Genomic DNA, 27,962 nt, shown 5'->3' on the forward strand with positions numbered 1-27,962 from the left:
CAAATTAACAACAGTTTTCCTAGCTAACAATATACACTGCATTAACTACAGATAACAGACTAAAAGACACCTTACTTGAGAATATTGTCAATTGTTGCTTGGGATTCAGAGCAACCAAGTGCATGGAGATCCAATTTTACCCCAAGTAAGTACTTTTACTGTCACCCAAATGTCAAGGGTGGCAGCCAACTGCAGTAACTACCACAGACTCAGTAGTTCAGTCTGCAGCTCCTCAGGAATATTCCCTTGGAAATAGAGACCCTCCATCTCCTCTGTGTGCCAGGAGACAGCACTGCTGCTTCTAAGAGTGAGATCTAAGCCTCTGTGTCTTTACTGAAATAACAGAGACTCAGGTGTATGCTGCTTATGACAACTCAAGACTGCTTAAGGAATGTTTAAACAAAACCACAAGAGGTACAAAGCATTAGTAAGTTTCCTCACTTCAATCAAACTGGCAAGTTTCCAAATTTCAGAATGACACATTTATTGCAAGCTTACGGTAATGCCCATCTGCCCAGGAGCAGGAATGGAAAACTTAAGAGTGTGTAATGCTTCACTGAAGTTTGACTTGCTGATTAACAAAAGAGCATCTCCAACTAGCAGTATGTCTACTTCAGGACACTGAACCTCTGAAAAACAAGACCTCCTGCACAGACTCCCATATCTGTAAATCCAGTCAGGAAAGAGCCTCAGAAGAATATGATGTTCCACAAGCAATACAATTATTTCATCCTTTAAAACCGTGACAAAATAAAAATTGTTCATTAATTTAATGGCTGGAAAATACATATATCTGGGTGATGCTCTTAGTCATATGGTTTAGTTTCAGATAGTCCTGAGAGGGGCAGGGAGCTGAACCCCGTGGTGCTGTGGTTCCCATCTGACTCTAAAATTCTGTGACTCTGTGATGTGTCACATGCATGTGCACACACAAACACTTATGTACCATGAGATACACACATGTGGTACACACATCTCCACCCCAGCAGCATGTCCTGCCACTCCAACTCATGCTCCAGACACCAGGACTGAGCACACAGCCTGGGGCTGGCCTGGTTCTCCTTGCAGGACAAAAGCCAAGCACAACACTGAGGCTGTTTTGCCACTCCCCTCTTCCCTCTTCCAAAGGACAAAAGGAGTACAGAGAAAGCTGGAGAGATTTGCCTAAATTTGTTCAGCCATACCTGAGATCCAGCCTTGATATAAAACTGCACCCCATGTCTTCACATGGACTGATCTCCTACCACTCCTACATCTGCAGGTCTGGGCAATTAATAGCCACAGAATTGGTCTAATTTGTTTCAAATTAAATATTTTTAAAACTCTCTGAGAATACAGTGAGTAAGCCATGCTAATGAAATATTGAAGGAATAAGTGAAAATAGCATCAGGAGAGGTGCCTCTCTGCCCCACTCCCAAGGCACAAAGGATTTAAAGGCATTTATTAGAACTCATTAATTGGATCTGTGAGCTTCTGCTTGACCCCTGATTTTTCTTCAACATATTAAGGCTGTGTAAAATATGTATAAATGCATGAATATGCAAAGCACAGCTACTGAAAATGGATTTATAAAGATTTTCTTATAAAAACCAAACCAGTGAAGGTTTTGATGATATATCCAAAAGGAAAAAAAAATGCACTCAACAATAATAATGTACCATCTCAAAGCAATACAGAAACACTCTATTACCAGCATGCAAAATATATAGTAAAAAAAGCACTCCTGCAGAAACAGCACAGTAATTCTTCTCACAGATACCTGAATATATGCACCATTACATTAGCCCACAAGAGCACAGTGATGAAAAATGAATCAGCAAACAGAGAAACAGTGAGGATAAATACCTCAGTGAAAGTGGAAGATGGAATGGAATTTTTTTCCTATAAATATTTATGGCATCAATGATGATCACCACCCTGGCTGGTGATCCAGCAAACGAAAAATAGATTGTGGTATTTTTTGCCATCGTGTAGAGGGAAGTCCTGTCTGAGCTGCAGGTGCTCTGCTCCCCTGCTCTGTTCTGTGCTCAGGCTTTGCACCACCAGCCCCCCCCTCCAGACCCTCAGGCTGCAGCCAGGACAAAGGCTGGAGTGTAAGGGGTGAGCAGCTCTAAAAGCAGCTGCCCCAGCTGGGCCAAGGGGTGGAAGCTTCAGCTCACACCACATTTCTCTCCTGCGTGGCACACATTCCTCTCTCTCATTAAGGACTTTCTCAGATGCTCAGGAACTGGTTATCTTTGGGACCTCAAAATTCAAATATTAATTTAACCTCATAATTAAAAAACTGATCTGGCTAAGCTTTGTAATATCCCAAAGTATTAAAGAAACTGAGCAATTAATTAAGAGTTTTTTAGGAAACCGACTCAAACCACATCAGGGCTTCATAAAAACAGCTTTCAGTGCCCCCCTTGCTTGCAAATGCCACTGCTGAGACCAGGCAGCATTGGTGTTATCACAGGTATCCCTCTGCCCAAACTTTATAAACTGTTCTGCTCTGGACAAGAAAGGGGACATGGTGACAACTGGGTGACATCTATGAGTGGCTCAGGGAGCTTCCCTTGTTACAGACAAGCTGCATCAGACATCTCCTGCCCTTTAATCCAGAGTTTATTAAAGGCAGTGAGGATGTGCCTTTAGAACCAGTGCAAGCAGCACTTCCACCTGTCCCATCACTGCCCTGCAACTGTGCAATCCTTCTGGGAGCCAGGGGAGCAGCCCAGACACCCTGGGACAGACAGACTGGTCTGGTCACAAGGCTCCAGGCAGCTTCAAAACCAACAAGGAGTTCTAAGGAGGCAGACAAAGAGGAAGCATATTCATCACATCATGTCCTTTCTCGCATTACAATCTGAGTTTCCAAAAAACTAAAATTGGAAATATGTCCCCAATTCTCATTGATGTCCAACAGAGCCAAAACCCAACAACTAGCACTCAGGCTTTTATTGCACAGAGATTATTTTTTAAAAGGTGATATTTGACCCAAAGCAGCTAAAAAGACAGGCAAGCCACAGGGACACTATATTAAATTATCCAAGTCTCAGCCAGCAGCCCCAGTGCTGAAAGCACTGTTGTAAGAAGATACATGTTGACATGCAGTTTTAACAGAGGATCAATTCAAAAACAATCTTGAATATAATCCCTGCAGTTTCATCCTTTGCAGATGACACACACACACAGCAAAAGAAGAGCAATGTTTTGGTTGTGCTTTTCCTGAGCAGCTTCACAAACATGGTGAGTTCAAAGCCCATGTTGAACGTTGAATGATGTTTTCATCTGACCCTATGCTTCAGAATGACTTCATATCATTGAGATATTTTTCACCCTAAATGATGTCCTGACTGCAATTTGTTACTTATGATTAAATTGCAGCTGACCATTAAAAATGCATTTGTGGCATTCTTCAGATTTTTCAGAGTCAGCTAAAAAATAACCACCCCTGCAAGTGGTTTCACAGCCTGATACCTGATCAGCAAGGACATTTTCTATTATGTTTTTTAAAAATTCCTCTTTTTTTCTGAAATGTACTACTCTCACAACAAAAAAACCAAACTAGTTTGACTCAGAAACATCACAGAAAAGAGTGGAAGGGTGGTTGGAAGCTGAGCAGGGATGTTGGGAGATGCTGGAGGTAAACACTTCTTCACAAGGTTCCTCTGTTGGGATCTTTCAAGCCCTGGACTACAGTAACTCCCTCAAGATTTTCTGAGAGCAAGCACAAACCATCCTGATCAGGAATCTCCTGTCTCCCACACTCATCACAGCTACCCAGACTCCCAGATTGGGGGTTCATTTTCTGGCTCTGCTCCAGACTTTGCCATTTCTGTATTTCAGCTCCCAAGCCTGGCTCCAGCATCCACCCAGCATCATGGCCCTGGTTACACTGGTGGCCTCCAGATAGAACCAACAAGAATTATGACCATGTGAGGGTTTTCATGTCACTGTAATAACCCTGTATGTGTAGCTCTTGGAGCAGATTATTTGGCTTTTGTTTGGATTTCTTTCTTTGTTTTGTTTTTTATTTGGTTTGGGTTTTTTTTTTCCTTTCCTTTTTTTTTTTTTTAATAAGCTGGCACAATTAGAGATAAAAAGGAAACATGTAAGGCCTTGTGCAGCTCCAAAGCCAGGGATAATTGCAAAACACAAGTCTTACCTCATCACTGTCTATTACACATTTTGCAACTTTAGCCACAAATTGGTGCTTGTGTTATGTTTTGATTTTTCCTCTTATTTGCTGCCTATTTTTCTTATTTTTTTTTAAACAATACATCAAATAATTGACAATCCTTTTCTTTGCCAGCTTTTGTTTACATTTGCATGTCTGTGAAATTAACTATGTAGAATCACAGAATGTTTTGGCTTGACCTTTAAATGCCATCTAGCTCAACCCCTCCTGTGCTGAGTATGGACTCCTTCAACTCTGTTTAACCTGCCTTGAATGTTTCCATGGAAGGGAAACATCTACCACCTTTCTGAGCAACCTGTCCCAGAGCTTCAGCACCTTGGTTGTAAAAGATGTTTTCCTTGCATCTAATCTGAATCTGCTCCCTTTTGATTTAAAACCATTACTCCCTGTTCTATCACTACAGGTCTTGCTAAAGAGCTTGTCTTCATCTTTCTTATAAACTCCCTTAAAGTACTGAAAGACTGCATTTCACCTTTTCTCACCAAGCTTTGTTATGACCAGAAATTAATTATTCAATTAATAACTTTATTATTATTCAGTAGAATTTATATTTAAATTTTCTTTGCCCCCAAACTAACTTAGTATGCTTCAACAACTACCTTTAAGGATACTCCCTTACAAGAAATTAAACTCCAAAGCTTTGTGATTCTTTTTGAGTGTTGTCAGTTCAAACGTAGTATTAAATTAAAAGCTGTTTCATAATGTTAAAAAGAATGTTCTGTATAATAATCTACCTTCTGATGGTAATTTTGTATAATTAATGCCACCTTTCCATGCAATCTTTTGTGTTCTAAAGTTTATTCTGTACTCCCACATGGAAAATTAGATCATTCAGCATGTGGAGGCATTTACAGAATACAGCTCACAACTACCCATTGAATAAATAAAATAGGGAAATGAAGGGAAAAATATGTTAAAATATCAACTATTTTTTTCTTTCAAGCACTACCAGTGTCTTCATTCAAATGACAGGAAAGGAGATGATGGTAGCCACTGCTAGAGATCACCAGCCTCCATATGTGCTGTTTCCCTTCTCATCAGGACATGGAAAGTCTCTACCTGAGGTTTTCTCCACCTTTCATCACACACAGGTTAATTACAGTGCTCCCTGGAGTGGTAGGAGAGGGAGCAGGTTCAACCCCCAGATCATGTCCACAATACCCACTCTTCTTTTTATTCATTTTCTCCTGACTAAATCCATCAGGGGAAGACTGTGCACACCACAAACACAGACCTACCCAAATCCAGGCAAAATATTTTAAAGCCATGCAGGACAGCCTATCCACAGAGCTCAGCATGAATCCCACACAGCTTGAAACTAAGACAGAAGAGCTGAGGATGCCTCCTGAGTGCCCATCATGCAGGCACAAGGTACCACACAGAGTGTGTCCCCCACTCCAGCCTCCCCACTCTGCTGTGCATTTTCCTTTCAGAAACCACTCTATGCTATGGATATAGACAGTGGTTGCTGCAATGACAAAAATCTCCTGTAATCGTGTCATTTTAGTTTTTGCCTCTTAGATTGTTTCAAAGTCCATTGTCTGAAACCTGGGAGCAATTAAAATCTGTTAAACCTTTAGCAAGATCAAAGTTGGAAGAGTTTTCTAATCCTCTGCATTTATATGTTTTAAGTTTCTGACACCTAACTAAACTGCTTGAAAAAATATCTTTAGAGAAAGTCCAATTAATTATCTTCCACTGTTTTTCCACTTTCCTAATAGAAAATGGGTATTTTCACTCCCTCCATTAATTTAGAAGGCAGCACCACAGAATCTGTGCAGTGGCCAGACTCTGATCCATCTCAAAGAGGTGATATTCTGAAATGTCTGGAGCTGCTTATGGGTTACACAATGCAGAGACTTTACAGATCAGGCCAGTTCTTGTACAATCAGTTTGCAGAAGCATGTTCAGTGGACACCTCCAAAACTCCTTCAGTTTTAAATGTACCATTCAGCATCTTTCATGTTCATTAAAGATCTGCTGGTGACTTTAAGTTGATGATGAAGCAAACTTTTCAAAGACCAAAATACTCATCTATCTTCTAGGAGAAAAGAAACTGGATTCTCAGCAGCAAGAAATAAAGGCAAAATTGGAATAAAGTGAAATTAGTATCTTGAAAATAGTTACAAAGTTCTGCCGGAAGGAGCAGAACATTTCCTGTCAAAATGAGCTGTATGTAAAGAATTTTCCTCCTGGTGTTTGTTTGCTCTTCTATTCTCCTCTTTCCACATCCTGCTCTGGAGCTATGGGATCTGATGACACACAGCTTCAACCTGGGCAGAGATAGAGGATGGGATTCCCAACATTGTGTTGTAAGGGCATAGGGAGAAAATGTAGGAAGCTGCCTTTATTCTTGAGAGAATTGAGTTTATCTGGGCATCTCATTAGTGGGGTGCCAGGGAGTCCAGGTAAGACCTGTCCAAAAGTAGCAAGTGCATAATTGTTTCCTTTATAGGTCCAGCAGCCCACAGGTCTTACAGGAACAACCAGAATGTACAGCTTACACAACTTTTCCCATGCAGAAGCATATAAAATAATAATATAATGCACAAAGAGGTCAGAGGATGCACTGAGGTCAGCTCAAACACCCTCCAGAATGCAAAGATGCCAAAATCTCCTCCTCTGAAATGCAGCACTGCTACAAGTATGGGCTGCTGTAACTATATTTTTTAACAATGCAGAACCTGACCTGTGCAGAATATGAATTAGTGTAAGGTTTAATAAATAAATAAATAAATAAATAAATAAATAAATAAATAAATAAATAAATAAATAAATATTTTACATGGTTCCTTTTTGCTCTTCCAAACAACCCCAAGCACAGTGTCACTGTCCAACCAGTAAAAGTGTCCTCCCTCCAGGGTGCCAAAGGACCTGGTTAAGAGCAAAATAAAAAGCAGTTTTGGTGCAATTTTTTTTTTTTTTTTTAAATCATGTGCCAAGTATGACAGCAGCCTTGTGCACAGGAAGCATCTGGACACACTGGAAAGAATTTCCTGACCAGCTTTGGAGTGACAAACTCAGCTAACAGCTCCTTTACACCAGATACAGAAGAGCAAATTGCTCCCATGTTATTGCTCCTGGGAGAAAGAAAAAGGATGAGGGGGAAGCTCCCCTCATTATTCTACCTAAAACAAGCAAACAATCAAAGCCCAAGAAGTCAGTAAAATGGATTAAGAGGCTTTTTGGTTTGGTCTGTAAACATGGAATTCCATGATACCAGATGATTCAGCCTGAACTGCTCAGCTAGAAGAGAAACTTGGAAAGCAAAACCTTGTTAAAACGCTGAATGAATAAGATAATCTATTTACCTTCCAAAAGATAACTCACAAAAAGATTATTGAGCAAAAACAAACAAAATACCAGGTAAAGGAAACACAGCATTTTACTAGCTTGAGTTAAAAAAAAGCAATTTAATATTTCATAAGCTTTCCACACAATGCAAAGTCTAAATTCCTCTTAAATGGCATCGACTTTGAAGAATAAATCCACAGCTGGTGATTTATGCTGATTAAAAAAGCCTCAATAGTCTCAGTCTTCAGGACCTTGAGGACTTTAGTAATACCAAAAATATCTGATCATAAAAGATGATTCCCCCCTCCTTAAAGCCAAATGTTCGCTACTGTTTTGCAAAATATTTTTATTACCTTCAGTCCTTCCCAAGTCAGTTAAAATAGAAGAAGCAGCAAATTGAAGTTGTTAGGAAAGTTACACAAGGACCCACCAGAATCCTCTCAAGAGGTTAAAAAAGCAAGAAGAAAGAGATGAGGCTCAGCAGGAAACCCAAAAAGATAGAGGCAGCTGAAAACAACTGGTAAGGTTTAGAAAATACATATGGATAATAGTGACCTGTAAAAAACATGCTCAAAACCACAGAGACAGTGCAAAAATTAACTTGGCAGTGCTGGGGCAATGGTTGAATTGATGATCCAAGAGTTCTTCTCCAATCTTCATGGATCTGTGACTAATTAAAGGCTTCCTGTCTTGGGCTGTGGAAGGATCCTGGACAAGTCAAAAAATGTATTGTTGGTGTTTTTGTCAGGCTGAGACTCCAGCACATGGAGTGCTGGATGGGCTATTCAGGGGGGAGCTGGTGAGGCCACAGAGTACAAGAAGCTGTGAAATGATGTATTTACCTGCTAAGTGAGCAGCTGATGACCAGAAATACAATTAGTAACTGTGGATGGTGCCACCATCTGTACATGTATTTAACATCCTCTGGATTCCTGTTAAACTTTGCTCCTTGTGATTTCTATGGAATGAGTTTCACAGGCTATATATACAGAATGTATAACGGAAAAAACCATTAATTCCTTTCAGAAGGCTTATTACTCACTGGTCTTCTGCTCTGTTGAGAGACCCCTGTTCTTGAATAATAAAGCAAGGGTGAGAACAGTCCCATCCATTTCCTCTGACACACAGTACAGGAAACAGAAGAAATGCTGACTCAAGTCACCTTCAAAGAATTTTAAAGCATTCAATGATGCCATGAGAAACTCAAATGTCTTCCCCTGTGATACACATTCAAGGAAATTTTTCATTAATTCCATCTTTATTCCCTCTTTCAGGTGCATAAGTGGAGCTGATTTGTAAGTGGTTGAGGTTCTGGGCAAGTGCCCATTTTCTGCCAGCTCACAGGCTGAAGGGAAGTGCACATAAACAGGTCATGGTGCTCCAGAGCCCCCACACAAGGAGTTCCTGCCCTCCTCCAGAGTCATGCCACGTTCCTGCCCTGCTACCCAGCACTGAAGGGATCTCCCAGGGCAGGCAAGACCACAGAGTGGGTTTGTAGCTTATGGAAAACTGCAGCTACTGCACTGGAGATAACAGAAATCAGCTATTCTAGGCCACCCAGGAAAGGCACAAAGAGAACAAACAGACCCATTCTTCAGGAAGTACATTGTCCTGCAAAAAATACTTTGTTTATCACAAATGGACTCCCATGCCTCTGCTTAAGGAACAAAACAAAGAAAAAAAAATCCAACAGAAAAAACCTGGCACTGAGGTCTTACTTCAAAACTTTTGCTGTAAAACAGAAATATTAAATTAAATTTCAGTGTATGTACAATTCTGGTGATTTGAAGAACACTTTCCTTAGCACTTTGTCTCCCACAGCTGGTCCACACATCAAATATTTAAGCAGACAATTTTCACAAGTCTCTGCAATCAAAAAAGGCTCCAACCTCTTCATGTTACTGAAAAAACCTTACAAGATTAAGGTATTTAAAGGGTTTCTTGAGTGCATGAAAGGAAAATAATTTTTAAAAATAAAGTTGTATTTCAACTTCTTTTTCACATTTTGTTGAACTGACATAATTTTCCTATTTTTTTTCCTCTGTAAACAGGGTGAAGCTGTATTTCCTCCAGATGATCATGACTTTGAAAGGACAGCCCAAAACCAAACACACCTGGAATAAAATGTTAAACAAATCTTCACCCTGTCTTGCAGCTTCTTTCCCATTTCCTCCCAAATCCTGTGCCAGGTCCCCAACCTCTGCCCCAATAAACTTCAGACACCTCTCCTCCCAATGCTTCTGTCTACAAGGTCAGCTGCAAAATAACCAAAACAGCTACTCCAGCTTTACTGGCACCACACTGCAGAAGCAAAACTCTTTTTACAAGAAATCATGAGAAGGAGACGAGTGGTAATGGGTACAATGAACTCCTGGGGAGATCCTGATTTTACACAACAGGAAAAGTTTTCACATGAGAACAATCAGCTGGGAGAATAGTCTCACCAGAGAAGTGGTGAATTCCCCAGAGCTGGACATTTTTAAGATTCAGATGGACAGAGTGCTGGGCTATCTTGTCCAGCCCATGTTACTGCCAAGAAAGACTGGAACAGATGATCCTTGAGATCCCTTCCAACAGGTATTCTAAGACTTTATGATTTAATAGAATGAAAATAATAAAAGAATCATTCTCTTTATATATATACACACATATATATATACATACATATATATATATGTATACACACATATATGTATATTATGTATAGAATAATATAATTTTAATGCAACATATGCAAAAATTTCCAATGTATATAATCATGCTTATCACTACAAAGTAATAAGCAGAAGAAAATATTATTTTTCCATATGGAGTATATATTACATCTGGAAAGAATGGTTGCATGCACCTGAGGCTCTGATTCAGGGACTTTGGGAATTTGCATATCCCTCAGAGTTGCAAAGCACACAGTAAATAATGCAATTCAAGTTATGATGGCCCCACATACCCATTTGCCTCCACACAAATGAACCAGGCACTTGTCTTGCACTGGTCAGATCATTCAGACTGAACAACAAGTTTTGAAGTTTTAAAGCATCTTTCCCTCCTGTCTCCAATGTATTAGCACTTTAAAAACAATTCACTTTTTTTTAAAAAAAGTTAAGAAACAACTAAGAAATGGAGGGTACATGGATTTATTTTTTGTATCTCAAATCTACAGTACAGTGCATTATTTAGACAAATCCTATAAAAGATGTTCAACAGGGTTGTCCCAACAAACCAGAGTGTAGGATCCAAATACTTCTCAGCCCAGTTTAACAGACTTTAGAATTATTTTGGAATAAAACAAATTTTCTCACTTCCTAGTTCACTTAGTAAAAGATGCCATGCACTCTCTGATGTGCATATCAGTATTAAATGAGAGCAAAAAATTAATTCCAAGTAGACCTAAAAAGAGTATCAACATAAGAGTCAGGATGAATAACCAGGTACAGGTAACTTTCAGGTTTGTTGTGAAATGATGACACCTATTCCCCACAATACAGCATAATTAAATCACACATTTCAGTTCTCTGCATCTCTGCCTACAAACTCACTTGTTCCAGTCCATCAAATAAGAAAACCATAAATGACCTAGCCTTATATAAATATTGAGGAGTTAAATTCCTTGTGTTACTGTCCTTCCCTGGCATCCTTTTGTCACAGTGCAGCATGTGCAGCTCCTGAGTATTGTGTGCACTACTTATCCTGTAAGCAAGCTGCCTGCCACACACAGATTCACAAATACTGTCTCTGTGCCTTTGTCTGTCCTCCTTTCTACAGAATTACAGAATGGTTTGGGCTGGAAAACGCCATAAAGATCATCTAGCTGCAAATCTCCTGACATGAGCAGGTGCATGACCTGATTTTCACCTTTATAAAAAGGCACTTTTTTTTGTGATAGGGACCTCTGAACTTCCTTACAGACACTGGACTAAAGCCTTATGCAAGATCCTCAGGGATTAGATTAATAATGATGTGTAAGATTTTGCATCATGTGTGTCACTGGGGATTAGAAATGCTAGAAGGAGAACCAAAACTAAATGCATTTCTTTTCTTTTTTTTTTCCTTTAATTTCTTCTCATTTGGCTAGGCTCATGTTTAGGCTTGCAAGCCTGGACTCCAATTTATCATGCTCAAATGCTGGGAATAGAAACACAACTGGGAACAGCAAACTTTTACTGTAATCTTTGAGATCCCCTCTTCAAGACAGATGTCGTTCAAAATTTGTAAAATGGGATCTGCAAGTGTTGACAAGTCAACAGCTTTTCAGAGGTTTTCCATGTCAACATCAAAGTGACTGTTTAACAATATTCTTCCCCATTTCAGCCCCATGGAAGAAATCAACCTTCACATCCAGCAGTTCATAATGCCAAAGAGAGTGGATGAAACTGAATCAATCCTACACTTCACAAAAATAATTTTCTCAAACTCACCACAATTATAGTACTGACAGGGAAGTGTAAGAGGTGCATTTATACTTTCAGAAAGCTTTTAAATTACACCACTTATGTATATGACAGACATCAAGAATCTTGGCACTGGGAAAAGACAGTTATGTGCAAATTAGAGAGATTTGTACTACCCAGGTAATTTTAGTATAAGCTCATTCATTGGCCAGGCTTTGTCAAGAGACACTCTAGCTATTTAATCTACAGAAGTAAAGAATAAGCAAGACTCCTCTAACAAAAACTTCCTGAACAGTATGTCTTACTTGATAATATCTCAATCTCCATATTCTTTTCAGGTGTTATATTATTTCATATTTCTTTAATATATTCAACTGTTCTCTTTAGTGTGCATTCTTCTCTTATTCACAATTATAAAATCAAGAACATCAGATTCTTAGCAGACATATATCTCTGAAAACCCCCAAGCCAAACAATTTCCTACAAAACTGGAGAGAAGTCAAGTACAATAGAGGACAGACTCTGCTGCACAACCCAGAGTAGAAGAGGTGCAGAAGAGGGACAGAATAGTGACAGCTGCTTGTAACACTCTCATCCCTGCAAACAGATTCTAAGTGCTCCTAGTCAGATTCAAGACACCAAGTGGGTCTGACACATTGTGCAATGCCTGTGACACACAAAAGTGAATTTTGCATGGCTGGTCTGCTGTGATAGAAATGTGTGTCAAGAGCTCAAGCATTAATTGCACATACATAGCATTTGCTGTGAGCATTTGCTCCCAGTTTGATGCTTCTAACTTTATCCAGGAAAGAGACATTTTAAATTGCCTTCTCAATGTAATTTTGACATAACCTGTAACTACCTGTACACATACCAGATTTCAGAAAATCCTAAGTCTGACCCCTGAGATAATATTATTAGCACACCTGAACTGCATGAAGTACTGCTGTGTTCTGCATTACCAGCCACAAGTGTGAGGATTTGCCTTATCTGAAGCACAAAAGCAGAATCCCAGGAACTAATCTGATCCCTCTATCAACAACACATTTAAAAGAAGATTATCTCTTCTGCAAAGACTGGGTGTCCTTCAGTAAGTCAGCTCTCTGCTGGCTGCTATTGATAGCTGAACAAGCTATTCCCACTGCATTTCCCAACCAGCCATGAAAAAAATCCACAACCATTTCCCAAGTCATGTGCACAGCTGAGGGAAAAGCCAAGGAGCAACTCAAGTGCTCATTTCCCTGTCTGATCAGAAATACTTGGTGATCTGTGAAATGTAGCAAAGAAACTCCCCCCTCACCATTTTCAACTGAATTTCATCATGCACTTGCAAGATAGTAGAGGGGACTTGGTCAGCATTTCACAATCAGTGGAGGAGGTGAAAAAAAGTCTCAATACGCAGAACTCAGGTGTATATACACATACAAAACCTTGCTTTCCTGAGATTTCAATCCAATCCACCAAAATGGAAGGTCCAATAAGCACCAGAAATTTCTTACACTTAGCTGATCAATGTCTCCAAACCCTGCCACACATCACAAATTTTGTCATCAAATTGATTCAAACAAAGCAGTGACTGATTTGGTCTACTGTTCTTTGGAGGCCTATCAAAATTATTTCTTGATTGCAAAACAGGTATAAATTACAGCTGGTAAATACTTCAGAGTGCTGATTTACCAGTTCATTGGTGTCTGAAAACATGGACAAAGGCTTCTCTTGAAAACCTTTAGAGTGCAACTGTTTTTATGAATTATTATTGCACTCTTTTGTAAGTGGGAAAAAGATCAAGCAGTTAATTCAGCTGACTGTATTTATATCTACTAAACCAAGAACAAGCACTGCAGCTGGTCCTACTGCCATACAGAAATGGTTTGAGGCAAATTAATTAATTTCTGACAAATATATCTCTCCTAGTTCTATCCACAGAAATACCTGGCCATCTTCCATTTACTTTCTTAGATACCATCAAATCCTGTCTCACCTGAACTACTAAATCCCTTTCTAATTATTGCTCCTCTCAGGTCCTTCTATGCTCATTCTATATAATAACAAGGCTTAGTATTATAGAAAGTGGAAAAAAAATTAGCCCAGACAGTCTTCCCAAGTGACACTCCATGCCCAAATTCTCACAAGGTCTCATTTTACCAGACAAATGTACACTTGTGAAGAAAACAAGAATTAAACTTAGAGGATAGTATGGATCTATATTCCCTCCCCCATTCCACACAGACACACTGGTAATAAACAGCCTTTCTGAAGAAAACCTATTGTATCATTTTTCCAATTGAAGTGCACTCAGTCACCTAGAACACTATTTTTGTTTTATTAGATGCTTCTCTGTCTGAAGTGACAATAAGGTACTGATTATCACTTTCTCCAGTCCCAAATCTGGCATTTGTCCCAGCAGTAGGGGAAGGGGTCAGACACTGTAGAACTACACTTTCCCACCCATGTGCAAATCATACCACAGTTACCTAAATTTCCTGAAATATATAAGAACATATCTTCTAAGTTCACTGCTAAGCTTCTGACAGTAATAAATGAAGGTTACTATTTGGACAAACTTGTCATAATTATTTCTAGATGCTAACACATTCCACTAAAAATTCCTACAGTACTGCCAGTGTAAACACTAATGAAACACCCAGAGCAGGCATCCTTATCACTCATGTTCCACAGTGATGCCACGTGAATATGCAGGAGGGAAGACACTGCCCTCCACAAACCTTTCCCTCCCATCCTTTCCAGGATTCCTGTGCTTTTACATCAGCTGATAAAACTTTTAATCATCTGCATTGGCATACGCAGGCACACAGCACATTTTGAGCCTGCATTTTTGGCAACACATCCTAAAATTTAGCAACAGCCAGGGCTTTGATTCATAAACCATAAAATCACAAATAACCACATAGATACTTCCAGTTTTTAATCCAGTATCTATCTAATCTGCCCATAAAACTGTTCAAAGAATATGTCTTGTCCACTTCCCTTAGCAAAACAGACAATGGCAAACTACCAAGGCTGGTTAAATATTTCTGCTGCCTGCCCTAATATTTTCTGCCCTTAGTTTTGGGACTGGAAGTAGCTCAATAACTCAAAATTTTATAGTTTATGGAGAAATACACAGTAAATGTAAATGAAGAATATTAAGTATATAGGGATGTTGTTTGTTTCTTGTGAATCCTGAATAATTCTGTAAAACACATTTTGCATAGAGCAAAAAGACACTTTTTTATGCATAAATTATGTTTATATTTCACCATGTATTTTACTAGTAGGAAGAATCCTGCAATGAAACAAAACACAAACTTTTTCCTAAGGAAAACTAACATATGCACTTTTTTGAGTCATGTAAAGAATACCAGAGCAGAGAAATGGTTCAAAGAGAAGACTCTTTCTGTGGTATAGAACTGAGCAGACAGTAAGTTAAATCTACTGATGATCTTAACAATTCTCTAATTATGGCTACATGTCTGAGCTTTGCCCACAGTGTTTACATGACCTCCAGTGAACATCCTGAACTACAGCCAATATTCACTAGAACCAACTACTGTGTAAACAACTGAGAAAAAATATACAGGAAAAGCTTTGTCAAGTTTGCAGCTCACAACTGCATACAGTGGGGATTGAGGGAGCTTTGAAACACAAATAGTGCCCCAGATCAGTTCTCCACAGAGAAAGTTTCCAGTGATAAGGGACACATGTAAGGCACGTTCTTTTAAAAAACCTGACTCCCATTAAGCAGCTCATTGTTCATAAAGGGAATGGTGCCTACACAGGAAAAAGCCCACTTTCAACAAATCTGAAATCCAACAGATGTTTCCTTCTATCCAAGCAAAACAAGTTTGTGACCCATTTCTGCCCAATCAGAAAACTTCAAAATTATTTCTGGGGAAAAAAAACCCTCCATACTTGACAGAATGATCTTGGAAAACAAATTCAATAAAACTTGTATTTCAAAATTGCAACTATTACTAAAGTGAATTAACTTTAAAGAAGTCATTGCTCTTTAAAGATAATGTCTTGACATCTGAATTTGAAGAAATACAACATGATAATTTTGGTTTGTGGAAGAGAAAGTAGGGTAGACTGTTAACTCACAAGTGCTCTGCATTGCAATTGCTCTCCTCAAATCAATTTAACCTCCCTTCTTCAGACCTCCTGCAACACCCCTCCAAAGCTCCTGGCTGCTTTTGGCCTCTTCAAATCTCATAAGACTTCTCTTCCTCTGCAAACAGCAAATAAATAATAGAAGTGGCTGGCCAGAGTACAAAAGGTGGATCTTTAATTTTATTTTACAGTATACACTAATCATACAGCAAGCCTAAGCACTTTGTAGAAGTGTAGAAGATAAAGAGTTCCAGGCTTTGCCAGAGTTGTGCAGGTGAGGCTGTGCTGTTACACACCTTACTTTGACTTACCATCAGGAGAAAGTTTCAGGACTTTCAGGATGTGCCTGGTGGCATCACACCATTACAGAGCAAAGCTGGATCTGGTGACACTCTGTTGCACAGCTTAATTCTGCAATGACAGCATCTTCCAAGGAGCTGGTGCACTTTCTGTGCTCAGCAGTACTGAACTGAGAGTGATCATGTATTGCTGAGGATTTTGTCAATTTTTTTACACCTTGTATAAAATGTAGCTGCAGAGGTCAAATAAATTACATTAACAGCTCGATACAAACAACAAAGCCAAAGTTAAAATTGTCTTAAACATGAGTATGACAGATGTAACCTTCTGTGCCACCTTTACCTCCACGAGTCCCCTCTTCCCTAGATTTCACTCCAGTTATTTCTTGTCCAGCTATTTTGTGAGCATTATACAAGGTTCCCACCTCTGTAATGTTTTATATGCAGCACCTTCAGCATTGAGGTTCCTTACCCCAGCTGAAGCCTCTGCATATCATGCATCTCATGCCTGAGATGAATATAAGAGGGGAGAATGAAATCTGTCAGGCACACAATGCACCATTGCTACAACCAACATGAAAACCAGCAATGCAAAGGAGCCCCACTGAGATGCAATTCAAATCTGCCTACCAAACAAGTACAGAAGAAAGTAGAAGTGGTCTTCTCTCTCCCCTAGTAATCCTATTTGTCCTTTAAATAGATCTTAAGCATAATCTTGAACTGCCAGCATTTCTGTAAAGAAATACCAGCTCAGACTTAATTGGATTTGTCAGACAATCACAGCCCAAGAGCCCTCTGAGATCTAACAGCTGAGCAGCTGTGGGACAGCCTTCCACATTGTAATATAAGAATATCAGTTCATTTCAACAGGGAATATCTCCTCTGAAATTAAGTGATAAAAAGACATAATTTGCTGCACAGAACCCTGTGCCTTAGCAACATCACAATGTGGTGTGCCATAGCTAAGTTTTGTGAGCTGCTTCATATAGAAAATTACCTGCAGTTAACTGTTCAAATGCTGTCACTTCAGTCTGCTCTGAATGTAGGAAAATGGGGGTAAAAAAATCACCAAGAATTCTGAATTGAACATGTAACAGTAGCATTTGAAAAGAAAACAAGTATATCACATATAAATAAAAACAGCAGAATATGTGTCTTAGCTGAAGAGCAGAAATACTTCTTATTCCTCTGGACTTTTTGTGTCACCTACATATATAAACATATACACAAAAATTTGCTCTCTGTGTGACCAGCTTCCTGTCCTGTTTAGGCTTCCATGGGCTGGAATAGCACATTTTAAAGAAAATCTAGGGGATAATGGCCTAAAGGCCACACTACCCTCAGCCTTTGAAATGATGGAGAGGTTGCATGTTCAGGAATTATAATAAACCAAATCTTAAAAGACTTCCAATGCCTTCAAATTGTGGTTTCTTTAATGAAGATCTGGATTACTTCATATGTATCTGGACCCAGACGAAAACTTATTATACAGATTTTATGTTGAAAATGGAAGTGATGTCCATTTCCCTAATTTTAAAATAACAGTCATAGAGGTTTTAATATTTGTGTTTAGAAGAATATCAACTTAAGTACTCAACAATGTTGTTCTGTGTATTTGCAGGGTTGGTAACCAGCATGTATGTGACTGAGGAATATAAGTAAACTTTGCACTGAATTCTAACCCATGCTTAGACCTGGGGCAAAAGCAAATTAATGTATTGAGCCTGTCACTATCAGTAGGAGTCATACATTCACCTACCTGTTGGCTTATCCACACCAAGGAATCCAGCCTGTCCCAGGATTTTAAACACTTTATGTGCTGGGAACTGTCCTTCTTCTTCCCACTTGTCCACAAAGGGATTAATCTCCTTGTCAATGATCTAGATTTGGAAAACAAATTGTTCAAGTTAAAAACACAACAGGCATCCTACACAAAAACTTTTGACTACTTTCACCTAAAAACTGCAATTCAAAAAGAAAAAACAATATACAGGGAAAAAAATTGAAAGCCCACTAATTTTTTACTTCCAGTTGGATAACCTTATTCTCAACTCACCCACAACTATTACAACAAATGTAATGAGTCAAATGTAAATGATTATTTTAGCAATTACTGCTAGAACAGGCCATCATGGCCAATTTAAGACTCTCCAAGGTCTATGAAAAGGGCTGTTTCCCCCATTATTTGTTACCTTTTTGGGTACAGTTTCTAGAAAGTGACAGGAAGGGAAATCTGGATTATCCTTCTTGGCAAAAAGGGTTGATCTGTTCTTGATGACCACACACAGCACCAAGAAAGTCAAGCAGAAGAGATTCATTTCCTCTCCCCTTGCCTGAAATATTCCCAAGGAAGTCGGTGCTGTTTGGGACACTTATGTCCAGTCTGTATTTAGACTTCCCCACAAGTCTGACAGAACCTGTACTGGAAAAGTATCAGAATCCTCCCCCCAAACTAAACCCTACCAAAACTAACACCAAACCTACCAAAACAAACACCAGTTGCCAATAGAAAGGTAATGCCATTAACCTGTGACCATGATTTCACTACTACGCTGTTTCATGAAGAGAGAATTTGTTATGTCAAGAACTTACTCCTCTTAGTCTTCTTTCCCCACTAAATAAACAAGTCCCGTGGTGCTAACTATTTCTTGAGCTGGAAATAGAATCCTCTCCCTCCTAGACTGCTGTGCTTTTAAGACCCTGCAGAACCTTCTTCCAAACTATCTATTTATTGCACATTCTTTGGAGAATTTCAGCCCATATATGGCTGCTTTCTGCCTTCCAGTTGGCCACAGAAATAAGCATACTTGAATGCTGGTAACAGAAAATCCAGTTTTTCACTTCTCTCCCCAAATTCTGAGAAATTCATATACTGAATGTTCAGTTAATTCAGTAATTATTATCTCTCTCCTTCTGTTATATTGATTAACACAGGCCTAATGATCAACAGTAAAAAAGATACTTGGCAGAACCCTATCTAGGAGAGCTCTCATTTGTCTTCTGTATTGCCATATCCCATATGCTCCCATCCTAGGATGCTGACTCTCAGTGTTGAAGGTGGTGAAACCTTTTTGGCTGTAACAGCATCTGGTAATGCCCACTGGATACACCAAGGGGAATACCTGACAGAGCATACAAAATGTTATTCCAGTGTTTTGATGGATCTTGGCAAAAACATGTGGTGAATATACTAACATAGAGTTTTGTCTGCTGTGGGCCAAGTGTTTTGTAGCCTGATGCAAAGCTACCTCTGAAGCTGAGCAGATTCTGAATGACTAAGCCATGATTTCTGCAATGCCTTTGAGCGAAACTCAAATTTCTTAACAGAACTGACTTATTACCAGATGAGTGAGGTTGGCCACATTGAATAAAACAAGATCTTCTTTGCATGACACAACAATAAAATCCCTAAAGAGAACCTCACTGCACAAATCATAAATTGTGTATGGCTTTAAAAAAAAAAAAAAATCACAGTACATATACTGATAACCACAGTTTCTTCTTAGATATTGGCTTATCCACTGCATTTTTGCAAAGATTTAAATAAATCCTGTCAAAAGCTTTTATGCTTCAGTCAAAAATTGCTGCAAAAAATCACACATTATTTTATAATCATAAGGAGATTGGGGGGACACCTTCCCTTGTACTACCACATACAAACATAATCCAAACTGATGGAGAACTGCAGTGCTGCTCAACTGGCTGCTGCTTCAGCACTGATTGCTGGGTGTTGTCATCCCTTCCTAGAAGAGCTGACTGAAACAAGGAGAGGTATTTGAAATGGGTCAAGCCAGCAGAGACTGAATGATCACAAAATTTAACATTTGCTTAAAACATTTGCAGAAGACAGATCAAATAAAGCTTTGTGCTTAACCCTCTTATTTGTCCCTTCCCTTGGCTTTAGCAATTTCCTCACATTTGTGCCCCCAGAAAAATATCTGACACTTGAACTACAGACACAAATTATGTAGGCATCTTAATTTAAACCTAAGGTACCCATGCAGCATTTGGCAATTATACAGAAGACAGCTTCCAGCAGTGTGCAGGCAGCTGCTCTGCTTATTTATATATGCTTTATCATGAGAAACATGGAAATCATAGGTGCCAGCATTTAGACTTCCATCACTAGGATACCAACTATAACAAGACCTAAAACTTCTGCAGTGGAAATATTTCACACTGCACACACAGATGCCATCTGACAGATATTCCCAGCCACAAAAGAAATCTTTCCACCTGATCTAGCTTGCCAAATCCCAGTGGCATTTGGGATGTAGAGTTGATTAAGGATAACTTTCCCACCTGCTGAAGTACCAGTAAGCCATAACAAAACCTGCTATTTTCCTGACAGCAAGGGCACAGTAAGTCTCATGTATGAGAACCTGTGTTTTTCTCAGGCTGCTTTGTCTGAACAAAGATGCAAACCCAAAGGACCAGGCTCCGGAGGCAGCCTTGGTTTAGCCTGCATCCCAGCATGAGCTCAGGCTGCTCCCTGGGGAGCCTCCAAAAAATGGCCTCAGGGCTGTTATCAGTTGTGAATTATTAAAAACACTCTGGATACCTGCCCAGTCGGAAATGGATCAAGCCAACAAATCCACCTCATGTTGAATGATGGTAAGAAAAATAAGTGTTTTCATTAGAAACTGTCTTGACAAAGTTTTGTGAAAACAGCACCTGTAGCTTCCTGCCCAGCACTGGGGAAATGCCATGGCAGGGTTGGAGAGGGGACAGACACATAAATTCAGATTTTTTTAGAAATAGGTAATTTTAATTTCTCTTCAGAAAAGAGCAATGAAAATATCCCCTCAAGCCACTGTCGTAGTTTTTGACTATTATCCACTGAAACTCAGTACACTATTTAAAAGAGAAAAGTAACAAAAATATATGATGCAGATGCTCAGTATTTTGTGTTGATATTATACTAGCAACAACCCAAAAACATTGGCAATTGCCATTTAATTCTGCATTCTAAAATAAATGCATCCTACACCAGTAGAAACTGCACTTGAATTAATTTGGGTACTAAGAGTATGTACAGATGTCCTTTACAGCAATTAAAGATTAGTTATCATTATTCACCAGTATGTTTTTCTATCATGAAATTCAGAAATTAAAGATCATACCAGTTCTACACACAATACCTCTTCTAAGTACCCCCATCAGACTGTACAGCACACAGTTTGAGCACACTATTAGTAAGATGATGACTTTTGAAACAATAAATTGAATTCTTAAAAAATTACACAAATTTTTTACTAAAGCTTCCTGTGAGTTATACCTCAGCTGAGATTAGACTAATTTACTAGAGAAGCAGGAAAAAATATCTAAGAAAATTTATTTTGTATTAAGAAGATTAAATGGAGTCTATGGGGCCAGGATTAGATTAGATTAGATGTTAGGAAAAAATTCTTTGCTCAGAGGGTGGTAAAACACTGGAACAGGTTGTCCAGAGAAGTTGTGGATGCCTTGTCCCTGGAAGTGTTCAAGGTCAGGTTAAAAGGGGTCTTGAGCAACCTGATGTAGTGACCAGTGTCACTGCCCATGGCAGGGGGGCTGGAAACAGAAGATCTTTAAGGTTCTATCCAACACAAACCATTCCATGATTCTATGATTTTGTGAAATATCTGTTCCTTTTATGTTAGGAGCAGCATTTTTTCCCTTTAAATCAAGTTATAAACCAACTGAACTTAGCTCTATTAATATAATAACCAAAGATGACACAGTTAATAGGGTCTTTAATGTAAAATGCAAATAAATAAACAACAAACCACTAATGACAGTTCTTGTGTGGTTATACCTAGACATTAGCACACCAATGACTTGAACAGGAGATAACAGACCAGAGATTCCTTTGGTTTCCATACCAGCAATAAATCAAGCAAATAATTAACAGCCTTCAAAACAAGATTTGTCCTTTGGTTTCAATCAAAACCACAAGCAGCAATGCCTGCATGATGAGACAACTCAGCATTGTAGCAACACTGTGTTGAGGTCAAGGTACTTCAGAAAGATGCAAGGCAAAGCTGAGTGGGCAAACCCATGGGCCACATGTGGGTGCTACCAACCCAGGACACCAAAATCCATCCCAGGGGTGCAAGGCAGCCAGAACCCCACTGGTGAGCTCCTGACTGGCCACACTTGCAGCCTTCTCAGCTGCTCTAGCAGGGCCTGAGGAAGGTTTTCCATGGTGATATGGGGTGGAACTGAAAAAGCCCAATTTAAAAGTAGACATCCACTCCATAATCCTGTGAAAAACATGGGGAAGAAAAAAGTCCTAAGTCCAAAGAGCAGCTGCCCACATGTTGATCTCCACCTGGGTTCCCCCAAGGCATGCATCCCAAGCACACCTGAATGAGTTTCTCAGAATGTATTACTCATTTCTTCTCACTCCTGGGCTTGCAGGTCACAGTGCTCCTTGACTGTCCCAAGACTCTTCCAAAGCCCTAAATAAAGTTTGATGGACAATACTTTCTCAGTAACATTCTTCAGAAAAATGTTAGAGAAAAGGCACAGGGAAGGAGACTGAGGTGTGGAAATTCAGGACAGAACTAGGGATGATGCATGAGAGAAGCAGGTCAGCTCCTTGTAGCTGCTGTGAGGGAGGCTGTGGAGACACTGAGCTTCTGCCATGGCAGCTCACTGATGGGAATGTCTATGGCATGTAGCAGGCAAACCCATGTCCTGCTGTCCCTCCTGCATTCATGAAGTCCCTCCAGCACTGGCAGGATGGATGGCAGTGCTGTGCTTCCAGTCCCCAGGACACAAGCAGAATCCAGGAGCTGCCCACGTGCCTGGGTCACCCAGCATGGTGGTGGCAAGCCTGACCTGACAGGCTCAGTGCCCCAGCAGAAGAGGCAATCATTCAGTCTGTTATGACATCTGGTGCAGAAGCAGAGACAGTATGAGACTTAAAAGACCACAACAGGCTAAAAATAACCCCATTAAACAAATATGATTTAACCACACAGCAGCCAGAAAATGTTTCCCGCAGCGCTAACCTTGCCTGCTCACACAGAGTTATTTAGTGCACTTTGTTCTGGCAAGTAACATCCATTATTACAAGCTTGCCTGTGATTTGCAGCTGTCTAGAGAGTGAAACTGCAGCCTACTGCTTCCTCTTTCAGGATGCACCAGCAGCACAGGGCAAAGGTCTTCAGGAAGTTTTGCAGGACTGTCTTCTGGGGATTGTTTTCTTTGTGGGTGTGTTTTTGGGGTTGTTTGGGTCTTGTTGTTGTTGTTTTGTGTTTCTTTTAATACTTAGTGAAACAAGGGGGATAGCCCTCACTCCTCCTATTACTTAGGAGCTCAGCTAGGAGATCTATGTAAAATATAACTCACTGCTATGCCAGGGGTCCTGTCCAGATAGCAAATGTCCCAGATGCTGCCAAAACACTTCTCTGTTTCACAGACAAGTCTCCTCCTGCCCACAACATAGAAGATTTGGCATTTGGATATAATATGCATCTTTTACTCAATATTCCCAGTTGGGTCCCAGCAAAATATATCTTGTGACACACCTGGGCAAATGACCAGCTATGAGAGTTGCATATGGGATTTGAGGCTGGGCCTCAGTGGTGATATGGAATCTTTTGTACTCTGAGCTGCCATTAAACTGCTTCTGGAAACAAGCCAAGAAAACATTTTCCATTATGATATGGGGTTGAACTGAAAAAGTTCAGTTTAAAAGTAGGCATCCATTTCACAACCCTGTGAAAAACATGGCAGAAAAAAAAGTCCTAAAAGCAGAACATCCTAAATACGAACATAGAGAACAAAAATGAAGTAATTTTGACTTAAGCTTTTTAAACATTTGATCTCCCCAGCTTTTCATACATTTCATATGCAGAAGCCAATGGCTCTACTTGGTGGACAAGACATAGCCCATACAGAGAAAAAAACCTGAAGAGGACACTTCAAACCAGCTGGAATATTTCACCGTGAAAAAAAAAAAAAAGAAAGTTGGTTTCTCCAACGCTGTTGCACACAGCTGTTGCCAGAACTGACCTTCCAGAGAAGTTTCCAAAGGATTTTAAACCAATATTGAGTAGGCTTATATAAGGAAAAAAAAACAGAAAAATTTCCTAATAGCTGGAAAATATATGGCTTAAATGGGAAATACATATATTTAAAACTGATTAATTAGAGCACCACAATTCCTTTTTGTACCTTAATCAAGCTGTGCCACAGGTAACAAAGTAATCTGCAATCTGCTACTGCACTGGGTACCAAAGACTGCATTGATGGCCAAAAATGGGAACAAACAGTTACTAAATGAAATTTTCCCTTTCTCCGAGGAAAAAAATTAGTGGAGGGAAAAATCCTATAATGTAAGAGTTGGCAGCTTCTCATCGTGTAATAAAACATACCTGTTCTCATCTATTTTTACAAAATCTGATTTTCCATGGAAAAAAAAGCATGGACTTTATAAGTATTATGCAATTGTGCCTGGTCTATTCATTTGCCAGTATCTAGACATGCTTCTGTTTAAATCATTGTGTTTCTTCCTTTTCACTGCACTGCAGTTCCTTGCAACAAACCCAATAGAAAAAGCAAGGCAGATTACTGGTTTGGAAAATTGAATACTGATTATTTTTTGGTCTCATACATCTGGCTACAGTTTTTACTTTGGGAAACCAAAAAATCCAAACCCTGAATCAACTACAAAGTTTTTGCCAACACTTTCTGAGATCTTAAAATGCTACAAGTTTACCAGGGAGTGCAGAAGTATGTTCTGCCCTCTACCCTATGCAGCTGCTGGCATATCTGGGAGCCCCACTGCTGAAGCAGAGAGGGCACACATCATCACCATACTAAGAGAATGAAAGCCACCACCCTGAAGCTGAGCCCTGCTCAACCATTTCCTGAGGAATGAGAGGCTAGGAGGCGGCTCCAGCTGGGAAGGAACACACATGATCCCAGCCAACACCTTCTCCCTCCTTATGTCATTTTTCCAAAGACAGTTGCAAAGTCAAATCCCTCCTGTACAGACCTGAGTGTCTTGGCAGTCTCTGCACACTCACAATCACAATCCCTTCAAGTGCCCCATCCAAGAGTATTGCAGAAAAGGGAGGATCCCAAGATCCTGTGCTGAGGGCACAGCTGTTCCTAGGATCTGAGAGCAGAGGCTTTTGAACCAGGGTAGCTCTACAAGATCAAAAATGTGTGCTGTGCCAGTCTAGGCACTGATCTGGGATAAGCCTTTTGGATGACAGGGAGCTCTGGCCACTGGAATAGTATCCAGTCTCCTTGTACTGAGTTATGAAAGAGATACAGAACTAAACAAGTGGCCATCTTTTTCTTTTTTTTTTTTTTTTTTTTTTTTTGTCCTGCAAATCATACTTTCCAACACAGAGATGCTGGTGAAATATAACATAATGTCCACCAGAGATTGGCATGTGGGGTTTGGATCCTCCTTCTGACTCTCAGTTACATCCTTGTAGGAACAAAACAAGTTCTCTCACTGCAGGCAAAACCATCACATCTGAACTGTCAGATAAAACCCATATCAACCCCAGGTGTCTGCTCAGTCATAAACTGCTTATTAAGACCCAGTTTTAGTTGTCATAAATGCATAACTGTATTGCCTATCCAAATGTGGCAATGATAAAGCAATATAATAGCTAGATCTGAGACACAAAAATATCCAGTAGGCACAGTTCTACCAAAAAACTGTCCACTGAAAAGTCTAACTAGATACAGTGGAAATTTGTTGTAACATTGATATGGGGCAGGGAAAAAAATCCAGCATTAAGACACAGCAACTAAAATCTCAGATGTATGCACTACTCTGACACCAAGTAACAAATAGGAACACTGATTACAGAATTGCACTTTTGCTACACAACGACGCATTTGTACAGAAAGGGGCATTTTTCCTATTGTGAGAAAAAGTTCTTACAGAGCTTGCTTAAATAAGCTGAAGCTGATTCTTCCCCTCCTGTTCTCCTGCACTGCTTTAAAAGCACTTCTTGGTAGGGCACTAGTAGGTGTACTGGAGGCTCTCTCATATAACAGTGGTGTATCCCAGCTGCCTCTTCCAATAACAACACAATTCAGTTATGAAGATTTCCTCTCTGATAAATTGCTACCAAAAATTCAGGGCATTAGCAAGAGAATTAGCCCCTAAATGTTTGTGTGATGTTTCTGTTAGACACAAGATGAAAAAGTGTGCTGCAATACCCAGGAATCTGGGAATAGATTTTGCTTCCCTTGGACAGAAGGGCAATCAGTGCAGAATCTGTGAGCCTTACCAGTGTCACATCTAACTGTTTTCTTCCTGAAGCTTTTAACTCAAGTGTATGATAAATTAAGTTTTAAAATTACAGATGCCAGTCATGTGCTTTTCAGATTCAGCTGTGTGTCTTCTCTCTTCCAACTTAGTGACAAACTAGCATTTAAGTGATTCTTTGTAATAAAAGCAAGTTATTACTTCAGCATCCTGTGGCAGGGGTTTAGGATTTCTTACAACTCCATCCAAGGTCCAATATTAATAGTGGTCCCCTTCATTGTTTTGCAGGTAGTCAGTCAGAAAGTGCTATATCATTTTGAAGGAAAATTTACAGAAAGTTTACCAGAAAGTTAAAGGAAGTGTCAATATTAAATTCAGATTCTGCATGCTCTAATATGAAGAGACATTTACTGCTGCAAATATATATATATTAATAAACAGAAAATCATGACATACAAGCCAAGAGTGGCAAAGTAGCAGTGTCCTCTGGTAGAGTCACGGGGAAAATCCTCACCCTACAGACACACAACACAGTGTAACTATACCCAGTCACCACTGGGCATGAAATGAAATGTCATTTCCCAAAGTTTCTTACTACTAATTCCAGAGGAAAAGAAAAATAGACAGCCCATATACATTCTGTATGCATATGAATGCTGTTAGACACACACACAGAATAAATTAGAACTTTTTTCTTCAAACCAGTTGTACTAAATACTGAAGCAAGCTGTAGGATATCAGTGTACTGCAAGCATTGTTCAACAAGTTAAGGAAAAGTTACATTTTCAATTTCCAAGAGGAAGGGTGGTGACCTATAAAGCTGTAAAGGAAACCACTCACAGGATTATTTCAATACCCTTGCTAAAAACAGCCCCCTGGAATTACAAGAGTCTCTTCCTCATCCTGCCCAGAACAATTGGGAAATTATAGATCATTTAAAGTACATTAACTTAATATACTAAAAAATAAATTTAATGCAACCAACCAAACAAAAAACCCAGTTCTCACTCAAGGAATTGCACTGCTCATTTCTCTGATTTCTCTGGTACTCACATCTGGATTTAGCTACTGAAAGGGTGCCCCAGAATATATAACAGGTATACTTAAAATGTATAGCAGATACTTAATGGTCATTTTCTCCCAAAGACTTTGGGGACACTTTTCAATTTATCCTAAAGTCATTTGGAACAGGCTTAGCTTAAGCTAAAACAAACAATAATTGTTAGAAAGTTTGCATGAACAACAGACTGGGTTTGACATAAATAGTGATTTTTTTTTTCCAATATGATCAGAGCAAATCCAAAATAAGCGCTACATAAGCATTTTTTAAAATTCAGGACACTGCAAAAAGCAGGTTTATATTGCCTAATGTGATTTATTGTACAATATATTCATCACAGGGCATTATGTGATAAATGTAGCATCACATTCCCTCTTAGCCTATGATGTAATAATCTGAA

General features: G+C 39.4%; 1 protein-coding gene across 1 annotated transcript in view; it reads right to left on the bottom strand.

The window, feature by feature from the left end:
- The window catches only part of LOC130249123 (probable acyl-CoA dehydrogenase 6), a 75,653-nt gene that overhangs the window by 45,719 nt on the left and 1,972 nt on the right, over positions 1-27,962 (bottom strand). Inside the window, exon 2 of the mRNA XM_056483587.1 lies at positions 18,034-18,154. Coding sequence (XP_056339562.1) covers positions 18,034-18,154 — 121 coding nt within the window. The remainder of the gene's footprint in view (positions 1-18,033; positions 18,155-27,962) is intronic.

This window comes from Oenanthe melanoleuca, chromosome 2, assembly GCF_029582105.1.
Source record: "Oenanthe melanoleuca isolate GR-GAL-2019-014 chromosome 2, OMel1.0, whole genome shotgun sequence".
Lineage (NCBI taxonomy): Eukaryota > Metazoa > Chordata > Aves > Passeriformes > Muscicapidae > Oenanthe > Oenanthe melanoleuca.